Source organism: Heloderma suspectum, chromosome 3 (assembly GCF_057233095.1).
Source record: "Heloderma suspectum isolate Gila_16-S chromosome 3, 16-S_ref, whole genome shotgun sequence".
Taxonomy (NCBI): Eukaryota; Metazoa; Chordata; class Lepidosauria; order Squamata; family Helodermatidae; genus Heloderma; species Heloderma suspectum.
Genome location: NC_139460.1, coordinates 47,875,579 through 47,897,289, shown reverse-complemented (window position 1 = coordinate 47,897,289; position 21,711 = coordinate 47,875,579). Strand labels below are relative to the sequence as shown.

At 43.0% G+C, this 21,711-nt stretch overlaps 2 protein-coding genes across 3 annotated transcripts in view; one reads left to right on the top strand and one right to left on the bottom strand.

Moving 5' to 3' along the window:
• CCDC191 (coiled-coil domain containing 191) overlaps positions 1-5,866 on the bottom strand; it is a 34,078-nt gene extending 28,212 nt beyond the window's left edge. For both annotated transcript variants that reach the window (XM_084843101.1, XM_084843102.1), the window contains exons 1-4: positions 5,546-5,866; positions 2,694-2,732; positions 1,670-1,811; positions 617-763 (exon numbers count right to left, since the gene is read on the bottom strand). In XM_084843101.1, the coding sequence (XP_084699227.1) occupies positions 617-763; positions 1,670-1,811; positions 2,694-2,732; positions 5,546-5,671 (454 nt within the window). In that variant the 5' untranslated portion in view covers positions 5,672-5,866. The remainder of the gene's footprint in view (positions 1-616; positions 764-1,669; positions 1,812-2,693; positions 2,733-5,545) is intronic.
• A 35-nt stretch (positions 5,867-5,901) lies between these two features.
• The window catches only part of QTRT2 (queuine tRNA-ribosyltransferase accessory subunit 2), a 33,863-nt gene continuing 18,053 nt past the window's right edge, over positions 5,902-21,711 (top strand). The window contains exons 1-6 of the mRNA XM_084843109.1: positions 5,902-5,979; positions 13,760-14,046; positions 15,915-15,970; positions 17,361-17,437; positions 18,956-19,165; positions 20,762-20,961. Of these exons, the coding sequence (XP_084699235.1) occupies positions 13,841-14,046; positions 15,915-15,970; positions 17,361-17,437; positions 18,956-19,165; positions 20,762-20,961 (749 nt within the window). The 5' untranslated portion in view covers positions 5,902-5,979; positions 13,760-13,840. The remainder of the gene's footprint in view (positions 5,980-13,759; positions 14,047-15,914; positions 15,971-17,360; positions 17,438-18,955; positions 19,166-20,761; positions 20,962-21,711) is intronic.

The window sequence follows — 21,711 nt, the reverse complement described above, 5'->3', positions numbered from 1 at the left end:
TAGGAATTCTCAAAGTGAATACAGATTTGCTTAAGCACTTCACTCGCTATATGTCATGAAAAGAGCCATTTCAGTATTAGAACAGAAGCTATGAATGTAGAGCCACGCAGCACTATGACCCCTTGACACTTCAGCTATAAACACATGTACATGTAAGCAACTTTTCATTTTGACAGCAAGGTTCCATTAAATTGTGCTCAACACTGCTAATACACTAGGCTCCACATTTACTCAGTTCGCACGTCACAAGCCAATTCCCTGGTCTTTTAACCCCAAAATTGGCAGGGGCATGCAGGAGTGGCTGCCTGCCTGCTTGCCACTTCTACTTTCGATTAACAATCCAGGAACACCCAGAGTTAACCCAACAACATCCCATAGGTTAACTTTGGGCTGTTTAGCCCCAAACATACCAGAGTTTCCAGGTTTGCACATCATGAAACAACCTAGGAACAGGGTGTTCCTGAGTTTGTAATTGAAAGTACAAGCAGGTGGGAGGCAGGCAGCACACTTGCTCTCTGTTGTGCTTACAAACAACCTATGGTTAACAAACCATGGGTTGTTTGATGGTGCGAACTGGGTCTCTAAATCTCAATTTGAAATCCAGGAAAGTTCTCACCATCAAACTTGTCATACTTCTGAAAGCCCATAGGGTGTTCTTGAGGAGGAACACAGCAAGCAGCAGTATTTTCAGCAACGTCTTCTTGATCACTTGTCAGTTCCAGCTTCAGTTTTGAATGCATCCAATCACTAAGCAGCTCTTGGGCTATGTTAATGAAAGTAGCCAACAATTTTACTCAGATTAGAAATGGCAACTAAAGCTGAAGTTGTAAAACAAAAGAAACTTAACAGTCTAAGTGAGCAAACCTATGGCCGCTAGACAGGGGCTAGACGGCCATTGGATTGTTTGATTCTGGGAACCGACCTCAGAGCCTGCACTCCGAGTTCGGTTCCCAGAAACCCAGTTCCCCGCCCCCACCACCTCGTAAGAGCTGAGGTTTGTCCCGGGCTCCATGCTCAGAAGAGTAGCACAGAGCAAAAAGGGGGCATTCTGGGGGTCAGGGAGCATGGAAGTGCCAGTATGACGCTTCCTATGCGTCATCCAGCCTCCCCCCCCCGAAATCCTGTGGCCAGACAGCTGAAATCAGCTGTCTAGCCATGAATGCAGGGCGGCCAGAGCATAGAGGAGAAGGCCCCCTCTCTGCTCCGCCTGTCCTGCATTGGATAGTCAGTCGCCTGTGAGTTTGGAGGCTGCCAACTATCCACATAGGACTGCACCCTAAAAGAAACTGGAAGTTGCCCACTGCTGGTTTAAAGCTACCACTTATAGTGATGACATTTATTTAGGCTTCACCATAGACATGCTCCTTAGCAGTGCTCTGCTGTACTGAAATAAGCACCCCTATCCACCACTATTATGTACCACCAATGCCAACACAGGTAGCCAAACCCCAGAAACCTCCAGGCAGCAATTTGCAGTGCAGCACTGATTGAGCAGGGGGAGGGCAGTTCTGATTTTCCAAGAAAAAAAAAAATCAAATCTTCCATTGTCGTACAGAAGCCATACAGATGCATCTCATGTAAAGATTCTGGAACGTGACCAATGAATACTGATAGATTATTAAGATATTCTGGACCAGCTGGAGCCAACAACATCCTGTTTAGGAAATACCTTCTATGTATGCCTCATCATGATCTAGCAGCTGCTCCATAGTTTCCAAATCCAGCACTGGACCATGAATCCCTCTAGAATAAGATGTCTTTTTTGCGGAAAAAGCCTCAGAAACAGCAAACTCAGAAGCTTGTTCCACCCGCTACAAAAGAAATGTAAAGATAAATAATCTGGAATATATTAAACATTACTCCGGGAGAAGTACAGTCTGCATTGCATTCAGTCTCTTGGCATCTCTATTTAAAAGGACCTTAAATAGCTGGGCTAGGAAAGACCTCATCCTAAGATTTTGGAGAGTCACTTCCAGTCAAAGCAGACAACACCGGGCTTGATATACCAATGGTCTGACTCAGTAGCCCTATTCTGGCTTTCTTAACATGCGTAGGCTCTACACACAAGGAGGGATAGACAAATATGCTAGCTCTGCTGCCCCTCCATTGCCATCCTTGTTCCCTCCATATGTTGAAAGTAAATGTCTGCAACAGGGAGCCTTCTCTATCCATGGAGGTTGAGTTCTAAATTGTGCAGAGTGCCTCCACAGGTAGAGAAGGTTTCCCACTGCAGACAGTCTCTCTCAGATATGGAGGGCAACAAAAACAATGACAGAGGGGAGGCAGTTCTAGTGCACTCATTCCCGTTCGCCCTCCTCATGTGTAGAGTCTACCCACTTTATGTAGGGCTAGTATAAGACAGCGTCATGTGTTCATAGGGAAAACCTGCACACTGGATTTCAGTCACTATTTGCATAAATGCAGAAAGGATAGAAAAGATTACTTGTTCTTCTGCTGGTGCAAGCCAGCAAAGCTTTGGGTAAGGCAATACACCCATTATTAAGTAAACTGTAGCTAGGATCACAGTCAAATCTTATCTTTGATGATTATTTAGAAGATGTCCCATTGTTCAATGGGTCTTAGTCCCATGTAAACGTGCTCAAGATTTCAGTCTTAGGAAGCAAGTCCCATGGGATAAAATGGGACTTACTTCCAAGTATAGGGGGGCTGTGCAACACTTTATTCCAGTTTACCTTAATCCAGTGCTCCACATTGTCAGGATCAAATTTCATCTGGGGGGGGAAAAGTTTAAAAAGTTTAACATTCCATTAAATATTAATATTGAAGTGAAACTAAACAGCCTCCATAGGTTTTTTTTTTTAATAAAGGACTGCACATCCTTGCAAGCCACTAGAAAGATTATTTACTACTATTTTTTAATGTATTTGCTACATTTACATAAACCCACCCAACAGCAAAGTCCTTTGGCTAATTTATAACATAAAATGATAAAATACAATTTTAAAAACACATTATAACAAAAGCAGCAATTGGAGACATAACAATTTCCAGTACAAAATTTAACTTTATAGTTGCAATCCTCCTAAGCACATTTACAGGGAACGAAAGGCTCTTGAATTCAGTGAGATTTACCTTCATGCTTAGGACTACACTACATAGTAATTGCAGAAGTGCCTTCCCACTACATTCCCTTTAAGGCAGGCATACACAACCTTTTTGACCCCAAGAGTGGAACTGGGTGTCTGCAGCCATTAGCAGTGCAGAACCAGCAATGCCATGTGGGGCAGAGGGGAAGGAGTAGGCTTTAGTAGGCTTTCATGGAGTTTTTCATGGAGAATTTAGTTTTTCATGAATTTAGTTTTTCATTGAGGAAGGGGGAAGTGCCAGATGACTGGAGGAGGGCTAATGTTGTCCCTTTCTTCAAAAAGGGTAAAAAAGAGGAACCTGGGAACTACAGACCAGTCAGTCTGACATCAATCCCTGGGAAAATTCTGGAGCAGATGATAAAGCAATCCATCTGGAAGCACCTTGAAAACAATGCAGTGATTACTCGAAGCCAACATGGATTTGTCAAAAACAAGTCCTGCCACACAAATCTGATCTCATGTTTTGATCAAGTAACCTCCCTTGTAGACCGTGGGAATGCTGTAGACATCATATACCTCGACTTCAGCAAAGCTTTTGACAAAGTGCCCCATGATATCCTGATGAGCAAGCTAGCTCAAAGTGGGCTAGATGAAACAACGATCCAGTGGATCCACAGTTGGCTACAGAATCGGACTCAAAGAGTGCTTATCAATGGGACCTTCTCAAACTGGGGAGAGGTAACGAGTGGGGTACCGCAGGGCTCAGTCCTGGGCCCAGTGCTTTTCAACATTTTTATTAATGACTTGAGGTGCAGGGAATGCTGATCAAATCTGCAGATGACACAAAATTGGGCGGGATACCTAATACTTTGGAAGACAGAAACAAAATTCAAAGTGATCTGGATAGACTGGAGCACTGGGCAGAAAACAGAATGACATTTAATAGGGATAAATGCCACGTTCTGCACCTAGGAAAAAGAAACCAAATGCACAGTTACAAGGTGGGGGATACGTGGCTCAACCACACTACAAGCGAGAAAGATCTTGGAATTGTTGTCGATCACAAGCTGAATCTGAGCCAACAATGTGATGTGGCTGTAAAAAAGGCCAATGCTATTTTGGGCTGCATTAATAGAAGCATAGCTTCCAAATCCCAGGAAGTACTAGTTCCCCTCTACTCAGCACTGGTTAGGTCTCATCTGGAGTACTGTGTCCAGTTCTGGGCACCACAGTTTAAGAAGGATGCAGACAAACTGGGGAGGGTTCAGAGGAAGGCAACAAAGATGATCAGGGGACTGGAAACAAAGCCCTATGAAGAGAGACTGAAAGAACTGGGCATGTTTAGCCTTGAGAAGAAAAGACTGAGGGGAGATATGATAGCAATCTTCAAGTACTTGAAATGTTGTCACAGAGAAGAAGGCCAGGATCTCTTCTTGATCATCCCAGAGTGCAGGACACGGAATAATGGGCTCAAGTTACAGGAAGCCAGATTCCGGCTGAACATCAGGAAAAACTTCCTGACTGTTAGAGCAATTCGACAATGGAACCAATTACCTAGGGAGGTGGTGGGCTCTCCCACACTGGAGGCATTCAAGACAAGTCTGGACAGCCATCTGTCAGGGATGCTCTGACTTGGATTCCTGCACTGAGCAGGGGGTTGGACTCGATGGCCTTGTAGGCCCCTTCCAACCCTACTATTCTATGATGGGCACAGCTGCTTTCATGGTACCATTAACAGCACAAAAACAATTATACCCATCTGTTGGGAAAGGGGGAGGAATTGGGGAGGGCAGGAGGTCTGCACAACACATGTCTGGGGGTCACATGCAACCACAGTTTGTGCAGGCCTGCTATAAGGGATCAACAGCACTCTGATGGATGCTTGTAACTGACCTATGAGTAGGCATACCTTGGGCTTTATCAGTGAGTACCACCAAAGGGCAATATTACCTCTTGATTAAGAACATGAGAAGCCCTGTTGGACCAGCCCAGAGGCCTATCTAGACCAGCATTATGCTTCCCACAGAGACCAACCAGATGCCTCTGGGAAGCCCACAGGTAGGAGATGGGGACAAAACCCTTCTCCTAAATGTTGGTCCCCACTCGACTGATATTAGGCCCAGAGGATAATCTACAGTCATCATAATTATTAGCAGTCACCAATAGCCTTGTCCTTCATTAATTGGTCCAATCCCCTTTCAAAGCAATCTCAATGTGTCGCCATCATCATCATCACATCTTGAGGCAGCGAGTTCCATAGTTTAACTATGTGCTGCTGTGTAAAAAAGTATTTCTTTCTGTCTATCCTGGATCTCCTACTGCTCAGCTTCACTGGATAACCCCAAGTTCAAGTATTAACAGGGGGAGAAAAACCTCTCTATCCACACCACGCATAATTTTATAATCGTATAAACCGAATAGCAGCTGCCGGAGGGGAGGGAGATTTCAGTAATATTCAACTCTCCCGGCTGCGGCAGCGACACAGCCTTTGTTCCTACCTTTTGCCGCGATGCAGGCTGACTGAAACGCCGCCAACGGTAAAGCTCGGGTCGGGGTCTTATAACCGCCATTGAAGAAGCCAAGCACAGGCTCCTTCCTTTCTTCCTCGCCCACCCCTCTTGCATTTGCTCGGGACGCACGCGAGGAATGTTGGGAAATGAAGTCCTTCCCCTTCAGTGTGTACGCTCAACAGAGCGGACCACAAACTACACGACCCAGGTTGCAACGCGATCTGAGCGTGGCGTCCGTTACTTTGCCATGGTAACACCATCGCCGGGCGCCTCTCCCCTCCGCCACGATCTACGTTCCGCCGTCGACTCGTGATGACGATATTTGTTCTGATTGGTGGGTCCGCGCGACGGGGGGAAGCCAATGGTCGCGACGGGAGCAGCCGGCTGTCGCGTGTTGGGGACGGAGGCACAATTTGCGGCTGGTGGGTTGTATTCCGCTCGTCTTTTGATTGGGATAACGCGATAGGACAAAGGCGGGCACTGCCCGAGGCCGACAGTCGGGGTTCCCGTCTCTTGTAAAGCCGTAACAGCCGGTCGTTCTACAAGCACTAAGCAGAGTAGACCTCTGGGCAGTACCAACTTCGTTACTGCAGGGTGAATGCCATCTTTTTTTAAAAAAAAAATGCTCCTCCCTGTGTGTAGTAAACTAGCCCTTCAGGCTATGCTAAGCCTTTCTCTTTGATGTGCTTGTTAATTACGTGCAGGGAATTTTGGGGGTTTCTTTTTTTTAGACGGAGAGGCATTCAAAATGGCAGTCCCCAGTCTGAAGCAAGACATACTAAAACAAATGACAGTACTTGCCCATAGGGAAACCATGAATGCCCATAGGGAAACATAGGATTCTACCTCCCCATAGGGCAACTTAGATTTCTGCCTGCCCATAGGAAGGTCCCGTATGCCCATAGGGAAACATAGGTACAAGCCTATGTTTCCCTATGGGCATTCAGGATCTTCCTATGGGCAAGTAAGAGCTTATGTTTCCCTATGGGCAAGTAGAAGCTTTTGTTTCCCTATGGGCATTCAGGATCCCCCTATGGGCAGGTAGAATCCTATGTTTCCCTATGGGCATTCATGTTTTCCCTATGGGCAAATGCTGTCATTTGTTTTAGTATGTCCCATCTGAAGCAGCATGGTCCAGAACTCTACCACCTCAAAGATGGTAGTGATGGTGCATTTTGAATTATTTATTACTAACATCTATTATTATTATTATATCTGTATACCTGACATGTTTTGAAGTGTATCAGTTAATGTATAGTAGTGCCCTCAGGATGTGTTGAACTACAATTCCTGTAATCTCCAGCCACCATGGCTATTGGCCAGCACATGTGGAGGACACCAGATTGGGGAAGGCTAAATTAATATCTGGACACACAAAAGATGGCAATTGCTATTTCCATGAATTGAAAAAAGAAAAGCATCTTGCTGTTTTTCTAGTTATTAAAGGAGCCATTGAGATCTTCCTTGTTTCCCCTGTTCAGCCATTCATGTGAGCAGTTATTTATGGGAGTTAGCCAGATACAGTAATTTCTATACTAGCTGTTAGAGCATGATCCTGTGCTGGTTTACTCAGAAGAAAGTCCCACTGTGATCAGTTGGACTTGCTTCTGAGTAAGTGAGCATAGAATTGCACTTTAGCCTATCAACTCATTGTATTTGTGTGTATAATAGTTCTAAAACAATCTTATGCTAAGGTGTCCGCTCATTTGTAGCTATTCATGCGAGGCAGTTATTCCTATGCAGGACAGTTATTCGTATGCCCATGCAGGCAAGAAGTATTTGTTTGTAGAGGAAGATGACAACAAGATGTTGCTTATAATGAACATGGGTCCATCCCTGGAAGGGCTGATAGCAATTAGAAGATTAATCTTTTTTCTGTTTAAAAACATGAAAAATTGATAATATACATATCTTGCATTCAAGTTACAGGTTTAAGCAAGCAAGAAATATGTTTTCCCACACAGTGCACAATTAGCCCAAGACTTATTGTGTAAATGTTGGTGGTGTTCTTTCTTTGCATGGAAACAACAACAGAATTACAGAATATCAGTTAATCGAATGCTGCTGGAATGATCAATACTTCTCAATTTACCATTGAAGGCTGCTGGAATGATATTTTCCATTTTATCTCTTCTGCCCTTGCATCTCTCTCTATCCTGGTCAAAATCCCCATTCCATCTTAACTGATTAGATCCATAATTGGATTCCCAATGTAATTTTCTTCTAAAAGCAGCTGGAGGCCCTCCAATTTGGACTGGAGCTGTAGGGGTTTAACACTTTCCCCCTGTGCATCAGTCCCGTTCCAAACTTTCCACCTGCTATTGTGGAGGGAAATGCTTGTATATTCCCTCTGCCCCCTTCTTTAATAAATTGAGGGGGTGGTTTGGATTAGGGCTGTGGAAGAAAGGGTTAGAGCTAGATCCTCCCACGTCCTGTAGCCCTGATCCAAATCTCCTTCTCTTCCTCTCCTCATTCCCCAGCTCTTGTACAGAAAGAAAAATTGGGAAATCCAATCATGGATCTCCCACATAATGTCTAATTTGGCTCTGTGAGCTAGTTTGCATGTTACATAGGAATGTGAATAACGTCCGTTTGTAAATAGGTTTTCCTTGTGTAAAATTTGAGGTGAGTACTCCTAGATCTCATTTAGGAGATATCAGTGTGCTACAGAGAATATTTCAAGCATAAAAAGTCCACTTCACCATAGGTGAGATCTGTCTGTCCCCAACTTGGATGTCCCATTGATGCAGGGATTTTGTAATTGTAGCAGGCTAGTTAGCTCTGAGTTTCTGGGTAATCCTTTAAACCAGGCCTGCATCCACCTAACAGTGTTAGGAACATAGGAACATAACATAGCAGTGTTAGGAACATACTGAAGGAACATATACTAACCCATCAGCCAACATCTCCTATTCCTTAGTACGTGGTGAAGTAGGCTCTTGCCCACAACAGTGTGTGCCACAATAAACTATCTAGGATACAGTTCCATACTCTTAAGCAGCTCCTGCTTATTTCAGTAGGTCTTGCTCAGGAGGGCTTCCTGAGCCCTTGGTCCTTTTGCTGCAACAATTTAACATTACATGGCTGCTGTTTGGAACTCGTTTTCCAAGTAGATATTGTGGCAATTAAACAGTTGCAGTTATTGGGTTGTATCCAACAATGTCATTCCACCAGCTTAAATTGCCCTTGCTCAACTCTGCCAGAGCAATTGGTCACAAAAGCAGTTACACAAAATCCGTGAGTGCAGCTTGCACACATGGTACAAGTTGCGTATGCGGATTTTTCACAAGCGGAGCGCATTGCCTTAGTGCAATTTAATGCAGCACAACGCCTTCCCAGAGAAAGAAGTACGTGCGTGTATATGTATTACTTAAGAACAACAACATGCTGTATGAAATGTGTAAAACAAATGTTTAATACAAAGTATATGTCCCCATGAAAACATACAGACATTGTTTATTTATTTAATCTTAAAAAGACTGCATTATTAAAAATTGGGTAAGATAAGTTTGATAGAAGAAATTTCTCACTACCCTCCAACTTGCAGCTTACTAAAGGAAGCCTCCAATGTGGACAAACATGTGGACAGTTTTTCCACATGGCGACCAACGTTGGTCAGTGTCCTGGAGATGTCCATTTGAACAGCAACCAGCTTGTCAACAGTGGATGAATGTAGAAGGAGAGAAAACATTAAAGTCCAAGATTACCATTTCATCATATAGCAACACTTCTCATATAGAGAGCTTCGGCTATTGGGCAGTATAGAAATGAAATAAATAAATAAATAAATAAATAAATAAATAAATAAAAAATAGCAACACTTCTGAAACAGAACCCAGCACAGAATTCCGTGGTCAACCTGTACTTTTATTATACATATTCACATTCAACAGTCTTCAGTAATGTTAAAATATAGATCAGTATGTTTCTCCATAATCCACTTACTCTGCATCCTCACCTGTTCCACACTATGTCCAATATCAATATCAGAGATGTAAGACACTGAAGACTGCCTTAGAACCAAGGTCTGCTGAGGAGTTCCAGCTCCCGCTTCCTTCTGGAGGCTCCCTTCATTTTCCCCCTGGCATATTGTCTCCTCAGGTTGTTGCTCCTCAGCTGGATCCTGTGGCTGCTGCTGAGGCAGCACAGTATTGAAATTGTGTTCCTCCTCCTGCTCTTCCATTTCTTCCTGCTCCTGTGCCAGTATGTAGGCATGCTGAGCTCAGTAAGCTCCTGTGCAGATAACCACAAAAGGAGGACATGTTATACTGGGGGTAATCAGTTAATGACATAAGAGCCATGTGGTTTCCCAGAAATGGTTTGACCTTCACTCCCATCATCCTTGACCACTTAACACACTGAGAGCTGGTGTGCATTCTGTAGCCTGGGCCTTGGCACAACCTTGGAAGGAAGGGGGTAACCTCTTCCCCTTCCTTGTTGCTTGCCTCTGCCCCTAACCTTGGTGGGGATTGTGTTCTCTTGGCCCACTCCTCAACTCAGTGACGAGTAACAATGGTTCCCCGGTGGTGGTGTTGCTTTCTGAATCAGCCACCTCACCTTGATCATGGGAGAGAACATTTGATTCAATGATGGTGGCCAGTGAGTGCTGTGGGACTACGCTGGCTGGGGCTGAGACAAAAACAGGTGTGGAATGATCATGGCTTCTCTCACGTATCCAGTTCTCAGTTGCAGCCCTGGTTGCTTTCACTTCCTCACTCATCTTCTGTTGTTCTTCTGTCATGGCCTTTTGCAAGGCCTGGAGCTGTGTGAGAATAGGCTCTTCATGCTGACATATTGTATCCAAAGTCTGGAGCTTTGTGAGAACTGCCTTCTCGCGATGATGTATCACATACTGGCTTTGCCTAGTCTGCATCCAAAGATCCCTCATGTACCTTTGGTAATGCTAATTTTGACTTGGGACTCTTGACAATGCACAGGTTGACACTAACCCTGGTCTCTGTCCTCTTGAGGTACCTGGCTAAATTCAAGAATGCAGAAATTAATGAACATAAAGGCATGAGGCACAGTCCCTATGGGGTTTCTCTCTATGGCCTATAACATCATCAGGCAAGCAATCATATGCTGCATGTATTTGCCTAGAGAAGACGCATCTGTCAATAGGTTATGCTAGTGCTGCTGTAGAAGTCCAGGGACATCAATATAGCATATCACACTTCGAGTGAGTGTGGCTTTGAGTGGCTGCTATGTTACACGCAAAGCTGGAGTTTGAAAATTTTGCCCCTCATTACTTTGGCCTTATAAATCAGTAATTTCTCAGTATTGGCTATGCTGACTATGGCTGAAATATAAGGCTGAAACATCCGCAGGGAAATAGTTGCAAAACAGAACAATAATGGGTCGAAAAATATCACAAACTTCAGGATCTCCTGGCTGCCGCTGATGAGGTTGCCATTCTTCAGCATCTATAGGATACAGAATTAAGATTTATCAACTGTATGAATAAGCATAGGTTGAAATCCAATGTAAGTTCTACTTAGAGTAGAGCCACTGGAATGAATACGACTTAACTCATGTCTACCTTAAATCCTATTCATTTCAATGGGTGAAGTAGAACTTATGTTGGATTTTACCCATAAATCCTCCTTTGATAAGAGAGTTCATAACATTCCTCTGATGATCCAGCATTTTTTGGAGTTGAATCACCAGCTGTATCTAGTGGGTAACCTGCAAGAGAGACGTAGTGCATTGTAACTGCAGATGCATCTATATCATGCATGGCCCACATGTTGTTCTCCCAAGAGGTTTCTGCCAACACCAGCTTTCCTTTACCTTTGGCTGTGCTTTTTGGAGTTGGTGGCAGAAGCACATTTCAAACAACAGGTTGCTCACCCATGATATGCGTTATGAGCATGTTTCCCTTCCAAGTAGTCAGCTTAGAGTCACTGGGAATGCCGCATAGTCACCTGGATCAACTCACCTGCAGGAGTTTCTTCTCTGCCTGTCAATCTGAGTAAGCATCCAGGAGTCCTGCAACGCTTAGTTCTCTATCCTCAAGGCCCAGCACCTGAAGTGGCACATATGCTCCGAGACATGTCCATGCATCTGCAACATGTCTCCTCACTTGACCTTTGATGTTGTTCCACCTCTTAAAGCATTGGTTTGAGGAATGCTGATTGAATCCAGCAGCTGAGACCTCCCCAGCTACTCTTGTCCAGAAATTTCGTTGTGCAGTCACTGCCTCTCTGGCATTTGACTTTGACACAGAAAGATGTTGTATTGGCCCCAGGAGCATAGCCAAGTCATTTTTAGTGTTAGAGGGGCCTAGAGATCCATAATGCTTGCTTACATTCATTATTGTTGCAATTCCCTTGCTAGTAAGCCTCTGAGCATGTGAAGATAATTCAAAGGGCCAATAGCGCAGCCTAGCACATTCCATACTAATGAGTGAGAGAGTTATCAAGCACTCTGCCTGGGAAGCGAAGTTTGTTTACAGGTGACTGTGCTGAGAACCAAGTGCTGTTAGTTTATGCTGGGAATGAACGCTAGGGGGTGCTTGCTGCTGTTATACTGCTAACATGTATTGTATAAAACCCATTTGACCCAATGGCTCGTGGTTCAGAGAAGCTGTCTGATCCAACCATTAGATTACGTCTGTGTGCTGTAAGTTACCCAATAAAGTCTCCTTGTAAGTAAACCTTTGAATCTGATTTATCACTATCTTGGCACCTCTAACCTAAGAGTTCAACGCCCATGGCCGGGGCAACACAGATGTGCATATCCAACTGCCATGTCAGTAAGCCTGTATACCTCAGTAGTTCTCCAGTTTACCTGTCATCTCCTCTGTTGGCCTTGAGGAGGGGTCTGTTTTGGAGCAGGGGGAAGGGGCTGCACTTCCATGAGGAACTGATGTTCTTCTGCAGACATCTCCATCAGAAATTCCTCTTCAATAGATGATGTGACAGAACGGAAGAATTCTTCCGAATCGGATTGTCATTGCTTTGTCATTTCCCTTTCTTGAACTATGATTGATTAGCAAACTGGTGAAGTGATTTTGAATGCACTACTTCTTCCACAGGCAAATCATTAATAGTATCCTGTGTGACTGACAATTGTCTTCCTGAAGTAGGCTTGGAAAATTCTTTTTATAATGCCTCTCTCTCTCTCTCTCTCTCTCTCTCTCTCCCCCCCCCCTCTGTATTTCAGTCCTTTCTCACTGGATCAGCCTACTGTTCACCACAAATATTTTCTTATCACTGCTGCTTAGGTCTGTTTTGCCTAGGTTTCATGGCCAGGAACTCATACTTGGCCTTGAGGCAATAGGATTCTTGCTGTATGAAAGAGGAGGACAGAGAAGGTTTTCTAAATCTCTTTTAGTGTAGTGATTTCTGTCACATACAACATTTCTACTGACCATAGTTTGTAATTTCACACTTTGGTTTGCTCACAGCTCTCCACAGCAGAAATCATTGATCAGAGCAGAATGCAGCTTCTGCTGCTACTGTTTCTAATGGCTGGCTTTATAAACACCAAGCAGGTAGACCGAGAAGGCGTATCTGGCATGGCAGAATTAGATATCTCTCAAATGCAGATCAGGATTGTGTTCGGCTCTATAGAACTAACCTCAAAGACCTGAAAAATCTTCGGCAATTTCTTGAGCGTCAACTTAGGGCTGGCTGTAGATCTTGGTGAAACATTCCACCCATCCAAAGGAGCAACACCTTAAGGAACTCTTGCCTTCTTAAGAGCAACTCCTTAAGGATCTTTTGTCTCCTTAAGAGTCCCACCTTCCTTCTTTTAACCTTCCCCTTCCCAGTAACGTGGGATTTAGGCTGTAGGTGTGGGGCAATTTACACTGTAGACACAAGGTTTAACCACAACAGTTTACTGGTAAATTAAAACAAGCAAATAACAACGAAAGGTATTTACATAATAGAGTTGAGTTATACAGAAGGTTTTAAAAGAAAATAAAAGTTTCAAAATGCAAGTTCCTTTACCCTAGCTGTACTTAGACTCCTCTAGGCTGCTACTTCCTGCACCCTCTTCAGGCTTTGGTCTCCTGGCTCTGCTCTTACTGGCTCTCTCGCTGTCTTTACCTCCTCCCTCAAAACTGAAAGTACCATTTCAAACTTGAAGAAATTAAACTTAACTGGGGAAATGAAATGGCTCCCCTCAGGGTTACCCCCCCCAACAAAAAAAACCTCCATGCTTCTAAGCCTGACTTTTTCCCCTTTGCCTCTGCAGGCCTTAAACCTTCACATGGCCACTGTATGTTAAAGAGGGCTGTGTGAACTGATCCTCTCCTACTCCCTTTCCGGTGCGTTAATGAAGATGAAACTGTGTCTCTCCAAAGTAGTTGATGGCTGCCGTCTTGGCACACTAACAAACCTTGGCAGGAATGGGGTTCAGTCCATGGAGATTCCAGGTTGTCTGCTTTACACCAAAATGGGATCAGCACCACATCTGACCCATGAGACTCTGCAGATGGTCCAAGGTGTTCCTGTGGTGGCACAACTTTCGCTTTCAGCACTGTGAGTTCAGTTTTCTCCTGTTAAAACAAGGGTCCGTGCAATTTAGGCCTTTATAGGTAAAACAGCATCTTAATTGTACCCGTCCAGCTGTATGAGGCCGGTGCAGACTAGGCATCAATAGATCTGATTTCTCTTGCAGTGTATCTTTGCTAGCATAACATGTGTGCCTGGCTTACTGCATGGCCAGACATTACAGGTGATTCTCTTTTTAGTAATGTGGGGTTTCTGGAAAAAATTGAATTGGAAATTTTTCCTATGCAAATTAGGCTAATTTGCATACGGTAATCTGCATCGTAATATTTTCCATTTGTGTTGGAAAATTTTCTGATACCCTAGAGCAGGGGTGGGGAACCTCAGACTGAGGGGCCAAATCCAGTCCTCCTGGGATCCCAGTCTGGCCCTCCAGGGTTCCCCAGATGGCCATGCCCCCCCTTCCCCTGGCCCCACCTCCTTTCTCCCAACCACCAATCAGTTGATGGTTTCATGCAGTTTTTCACCATTTTAAAAGGTTGAAATGCCTCTTCTAAGGCTTAGTTCCTGGCAGTAAGAGCTTTAAGCTACAACATGCTGGTATTTTTGGCCCCACTCTGCTTTCCTTTGGCTCTGCCCCCTTTGCCTTTAACCCCACCCACCACTGAATTGGGGCCCCCAAGAGCTTCCCTGAAAGTGAATTTGGTCCTCAGGCTGAAAGAGGCTTCCTATCCCTGCCCTGCAGAGTTACATAATTTAGCATGGGTTTTTTTAAACCTGTATTTAGTAAACAGCAGAGCTAACAGAAGTGTCCCATGTTAATTTTTTCTCCCAGTACACCTCAAATATTTGATTTGAAATATTTGAGGAAAAAAATTAAAGCATACTTAATATGATGTAAATAAGTTATATTGATATCGCTACTGGAATGCTTATAAACATTTAAAGACAACGGGCCGGTTCACACAATCAAACAGACGACCGTGGCTTATTTAAGACATGGTGGACTGCACCATGTGCTAGTGCATGTGGGCAGCCATTTTGAATATTTAATGCCAGGCCACAGCTTAAACAACCCTTGTGTAACACAACAGCAGACCATGGGTTATGTGAGGGTTGTTAAACTTTTGCACAGCTCCCACCACCTGGGTTCACACGGCACGACATGGTCGTTGAATCCCAGCTGACGTGTGCCACAGCCCACCATGGCTTAAATCAGCCTCGGTGGACTGTTTTGATTGTATAAAAGGGATCAATAGCATATTCTTCTCTTACATTGTTTAAGAACAAGCAAAGGTACTGAAAGCTGTTGACATACTAATACATTTTAGCAACCCAAAGAACTGTATATGATATACTGGCAACTGTTCATCTGCAACTTCGAAACTGCCACAGTTACCTAACATTGTGTTTGTCATTGGCATCCATTCATTGTTAAGAGTGAACTTATGTAATGGAAAATTTTCCATGGAAAAATAAAGCACTGAAAAAATGTCTGCCCCACATCGCTGTTCTTTTTTTGTGTGGTTATAGCCACTATGGGGTCACGTGGTAAGCAACAGCCACATAGTACTTTGTTGTTTGATTCCACTCAGTGCATCTTTCAGCTGGAACATCTTTGTTTCTTTGCCAAGTATCAGAATTGTACATTCAGAGTGCAATCCTATGCATGTTTAGACAGAGAAAAGGCCTACAACTACATGGGGCATGCTGGGAGTTGTAGGCCTTTTCTCTGTCTAAACATGCATAGGATTGTGCCCTTAGTGTACTGAATCCACTTTTCTCTAAATGTGAATAGCTTAGGGATTTTATTATATTTAGTGATATATAATTATCACAGATAAATAAATGCATTAATTGTAGTTGTCTGCCTAATGTGTTTTTCTGTCTGAATGCAGGGCAGACCTTCATGAGGTCTTGGCGAAATATAAAGAAGGAACTGGAAAGTTCATAGGTAAAACTATGTGTGTTGGTGTAATGGAATGCTGGGGATGTAGTCAGGCAGTATCTAGTATTGCATTGAAAACTATATAGGGCATAATGATCCAGCAAGCCACTGATGATAAGTAGGATCTACATTGCACTGTAATACCCTAACTGTAGATATTTTTTTCTAAGAATTAAGAACCAATACAAACAGCCCCCTGACATACAATGGCTACTTTATATTCTGTTGCATGGAGGCTAATAGTGTTATGTATGTGTAAAGAGGCTACTGCATGTAGGGCTAGACAGTGTTGCCTCCCCGCCTCCACTGCAAACCCAGCTTTCTATTTATTTATTTAGTGGTTGTGTGTGTGCACACATAGCTTGACCAGTTTTCCATATGGTAGCCATACAGACGGCTAGATTGCCAGGAGGTGGGAGCTGCCAAGCAATTGACTTCAAAGCAGTCTGTGTTCCCTCAAAATCGTAACTCAGCTTGAAGCCATAAAATGAGATTAGCAGTGATGGAAACTGCAAGTATACATTTGGAGATTTTTGATGCACTGCCATCATACCTTCAATCAGCAACAGGGATAAAGTCCCTGATTTTCTTTTTGATTCTAAGACTTCTTAATGATTTTTAAAGCTGTTCCCAGTTACCTAGCTGTTGTATTCAGCATGCTTATCTCCATTCCACCTTCAGCACGTCTTTATTTTGACAGAAAACACAGCTGGTGCTTTGTAAAGGATTTAAGTAAGTTAAGCACCAAAGTCTCACAGAATTGTAGTTAAATTGGGAAGCTTAACTATACTAAGCTCCTAAAAGGATCTCTGCTCAAAATGCACTGTCTTTCACTCAAAAAGTCCTGGTAAACTCTGCTTAGAGCTGTAAAAGAGAATGTTTGAATGTAACAGACGCATTCAGACTGAGCCATGATTTGCAGTCCTGATCTAGCTTTAGGTCTCTTTTCATTGCAGCTCACCCTTTTTTATTTTGATATTTGTTGTCCTTTAAAGCTGTGGCCTGAAACAACTTCATCATCAAGGCTAAACTGTCAAGTGTCAAATGCCCAAGAGTAATTGTGGAGGAGGCAAGCGAGTCAGCTATCATTTTGTTTGTGCAGTGTTAACCACAGTAGCATTAATCAAATAAAAATCCAAAAGCTACATGTCAAAGATGAGGCTATGAAACAGAGACTTTGTGGCAGCCATCTTGCTCCATCTGTCACCTGGAAGGTGAACAGAGCTAATCGGTGGAATTTTATAGTATCTGCAGAAATGAATTAAATATTGGCTTTCTATTTAGAAAGGATAAGATATATGCTTATTGTTGCTGTAATCTGTGTATTGGAAAGTTACCACTGGCAGCCTTCATAGTATGTATATTAAAAGGCTCTCTTTTTTTACTGTGTACTCAGGTATGCCAGAATCAGTACTGTATTGCTCCCTTCATGACCCAGTTACCTGGCGCCCACCTGGCTACAACAACAACAAGGTATAGAGGACATGAGAGGCAGTAGGGGAATTGCTGGGGGAGGATTTGGTAGCAGGATCAGCACGCCTGTGGGGGGCCACAGTAAAGGGTTGGTGAGGTGCAAGTTGTTCTACAGTGTCCGGGGTTCTGATCTTTTTTCTGCGTTAGCAATATGATGCAACTCTTTCCTTGATTAAAAACCATGTCTTATGTTCAGCATCCACAGTTTTTCTCCACTCTTCATGGATGTAAAGCATAAATATGGTACAGCGTTCTACATATTATATGAAAATGTTCTTTGTGTGCCTAGACCCTGTGTTCTGATTTTGTAAGGATCACATGCATACAGAAAGGGAATTTCTTTTTTGCCTGAAATGGTAGACATGGTAAAGTTAATATGAATAATTGCTGGAGTGATTGCCCAGGAGAACAGAAGCTTGTTGATCCATTCAGCAGATGTATCAAAGCCTAAATTAATTGAGTGTCTCTGTTAATTTTTAAAATTAAGAATCAGCATATACAGCTAAATGAAGTGAAGTCTTGTTCAGTACAACTGCCTGTCTAAATTTACTGCATTTAGTTATCCAAAGATGACTGTGACCTCATTCACATGATCATGGAAGGAAAATAAGCCACCATGGCTTATTTTCCCGCCCCACATGTTCCACCTAATTAGCATAATTACCCTCACCAGGTGCAGGTTCTTGTGACCTCCGAACCTGGCAAGGGTGGGTGGCTGGGGTGGTTTACAAACCACTCTGAAACCCATGATTGTCCTAGTGATTGTGTGAACCCTCCCTCTGAGTTGTAACATGCCCTGAGTCATGACAGCTTTAGTAACTCAAGTTTTCAGACCTATATGTGATGCCTGTGAGGGCTAGTGTTTGAATAATGGTTTATAATAACATAGAAGCTGGCACAGAAAGATAGCTGTGGTTCAGTGCTTCATCTTGTTTATTTATTTATGTAGCACCATCAGTGTGCATGAGTATGAGAGAATAGATTCCAGCCCCATGGATGTTGCAGTCATAAGGCATAATGGAAAAGGTGGGTTTTGAGAAGAGATTTGAAGGAAGAAAGAGAGGTGACATTATACAAGTGTTCTGAGATGCAGTTCCAAGCAAACAGGACAACAAGGGAAAATGGGTGGAGTCTTTTGAGGGAGCAGGAGACCTTCAGACAGTGGAGGATGGGAGGAGTGAAGATCAAGTAAGATGCAAAGGAGGAAATGGTAGAGGGAGGTATAGGAAGAGGGGCAAGGGTGTGTGTGTAAAGGGGATGGTTTTGATTTTTACACTGAAGAGGGAGGCAAAGTCTTGGGCAGAGAACAAGGAAGGGAAGAAGTAATGAGGCGGGCCTTAGCAAACCATCAAAGGTAGAGAAGAGGTGTTGAGGATTCCGAGAGTTCATGTGGATGAGACATGTAGTAATGCTGCTTAGCCAGGTAGGGGGCAGAGTAGTAGCAGGAGAGGATGAATTTATGGTGGATGAAGTCAGCCAGCTCTGTTTAAACACTCTGTGTGTCCTTGTCTCTGACAGACAGTTTCTATATGGGGGTTTGGTGGGCGAATTGAAATGACAGCGTCAAAGTTCATGACCATCCAACGGGTTATCCAGCCAGACTGGTTCCAGTGTCTCTCAGATGGAGACACTATTGCTGGAGAAATCTCCAAGAAGAGGGCCAAGAAGTCTGTGGATCGATCGCTGTCCTTTTTGGATGAGTGTCTACAGCTGCAAGATAAATATCCCGTAAGAGCGAAATCTGTTTGAACTATTATCACAGCAGTTGCTCGCTCCCTTTTTATGTTGAGCTTTTTAAGTTTTCCAGAACATGGGTGACAGAATGCTGGGGCATGCAACAGATTGGCATGACAGCTTGGGCATTTTTAAAGTTCTTTATTCATCTACAGAACAGAATACATATTCCAGAGTAAGCGATCTTCCTTTCCCGCATTCTTCACTCTTTACCGGCATAGAAATGAAAGTAGGGCCTTGTCCCCCTTGTTTTATTAATTTAATTTAATGTTCCATAGCACAGAGTATTTTAAGCCCCAGTATTTTGCGCCCCAGTATTTTGCAACCACAGGCCTCTTCCACCAAAAAAATTCTACTAACTGGTGCCATTTCACACTTTCTCATGTGGAGACTAACGTCTGTGTCAGAAACTGTGTGCACCTTTTTACTTATTTAAAATGCTTATAACTCACCATTCCAAAGCTCAAGGCAGCTTTCAACAAATAATTAAAAACAACACAGAGTGGTAAACATTCCAATAAATTACATATGCAATCTCCAAGTCGTCTTTGTGTTGGGAGGAGAGGCTGGTAATGGTAAAGGAAGTGTCTTTGCCTCTAGTCAGGTGCATTCACTGAAAAGTTAGTATACACACCAGTTTTCCAAAAAGGACATTTGCTCTATCATTTGGGCATAATGCTTTTTTGGTTGTTTGTTAAATGAGATTAGCCTTTTTATTGGAAAAACTAATCCACTGAACATTCTTCAATCACTCTGATGTCTCTTCATAAGGGAATGGCAGCCTACAACTCTACAGTTGACTGGCAGGAGGAAACTTCAGTCTTCTAGAACCGGGAATTGCCATTTTTGGCAGAAAGGCAGGATATAAATTTAATAAAAAAATAAAATCCCTTAAAAACCAGTTGTCCTAGAGAGATGAGTCAGCATTAAAGTACTGGGAATAAGTCTCAATATTACATTGACCACTTTTGCATGATTAAGCAGTTGTAGGTTGTCTGGGAGCATGCAGGGGTGAGTGAGCATGCTACCTCCTAATCATTTGCCCAAGTTCACTTTGCTAAATAAACCAGAGTTGTAACCCATGCTTTTCTTAACAACCTAGAGTTCAAGGTTTGGATGTCACAGAGAACAATCCAGGAATGGGGCATTCCTGGGTTTTTTAGCAAAGCAGAAGCCAGAAAACAGTCAGGAGCCAGTATGTTCACACACTCCTGCATGCTCAAGAACAATTCATGGTTAGTAAGCCATGGCTTGATTAATCATGTAAACTGGGTAATTATTTTAAGCTGTTATCTAAGTAACATAAAATTACTCTTGGGGAGATAAGGGGAAAACAGGGAAGAACAATGATAGAGTGTTTCTCCCCCCGCCCTCAATCTCTCAGTTCATTCTTTTATCCCTTATGCTGCACACTGTTGTTTTTTTTCCCTTTTCTTTTTGGTATCAGCCTCAAGTATCACTACTACAATAATGCTAGCAAGGTAGATTTAGAATACCAATTAGAATATCTTCCATCTAGATTTTGCTCCAGCACACAGTTGAGCCAAAGGGTTTATTTAACTTAGCATGTCTAACTTTCTTTCAAACCAGGAGTTGCAACGGAGCTTAATGATTGGGGTTATTGAAGGTGGGGATGTGTTGGAGGAGAGGCAAAGATCAGCTAGAGAGACTGCCAAGAGACCTGTGGCTGGCTTCCTGCTCGACGGCTTTCAGGGAAATGCCATGGATAAAGAGACCAAGCTGGAACTCTTGTCCTCGGTTACGGCAGAGCTTCCAGAAGATAAACCAAGGTCAGTTGTTGTTGTTTATTCGTTCAGTCGCTCAGAGCTAGGTCTAAATTTGATCTAAACCCCACACAATGTAGATAATTAACTTGGGTGGCTTTCTGAGTAAAACTTCAGATCACAACTGTTTTATATGTTATGTAACATTATGTGCTCTTGAAAATCAGATTTTGAAAACTTAAGGTAGAAACAGAAAGGTGATCGAATTTGGGTTTAGCCATTAAGAATAATTGCATCAGCGGAACAAAAAGTTGGCTGGTTCGTTCATTTTCCCACCTTTATAGTTCAGTATTACCTCACAGCTGAACCCAATCCTATCTTATTCCCCCCACCCCCAACAGCTGTCTATTTTAATAAATATGATATATAATAAAAATAAGGTGAATGGAGGAGGCTTGGATTTTTAACCATGCATAAAACTACACGATTTGCTTTGATTATGTCTTTCAGAAGAAAGATTTTCTAATCACAAGATAGGATAGGATGCTGGTTGCATCTTTGGCAGTATGGTGAAACACTTCACTAAATTGCATCAGACAGTTAAAACTAGTTCTGATGTCTTGTAACTGATTAAACAGCACATTTCCCAATGGTTTTAAAAAACAAAACATCCTGATGACATGTACCTGATGGAATCTCCAAGGCTATGTGACTAGCTGCTTATGGTACAGACAGAAATTAGCATATTTTAAAGTGGAGAATTCTGGGGAATTGCAGATTGACGTAATTTCCAAAGTATTTATTCTGACCCAAGTA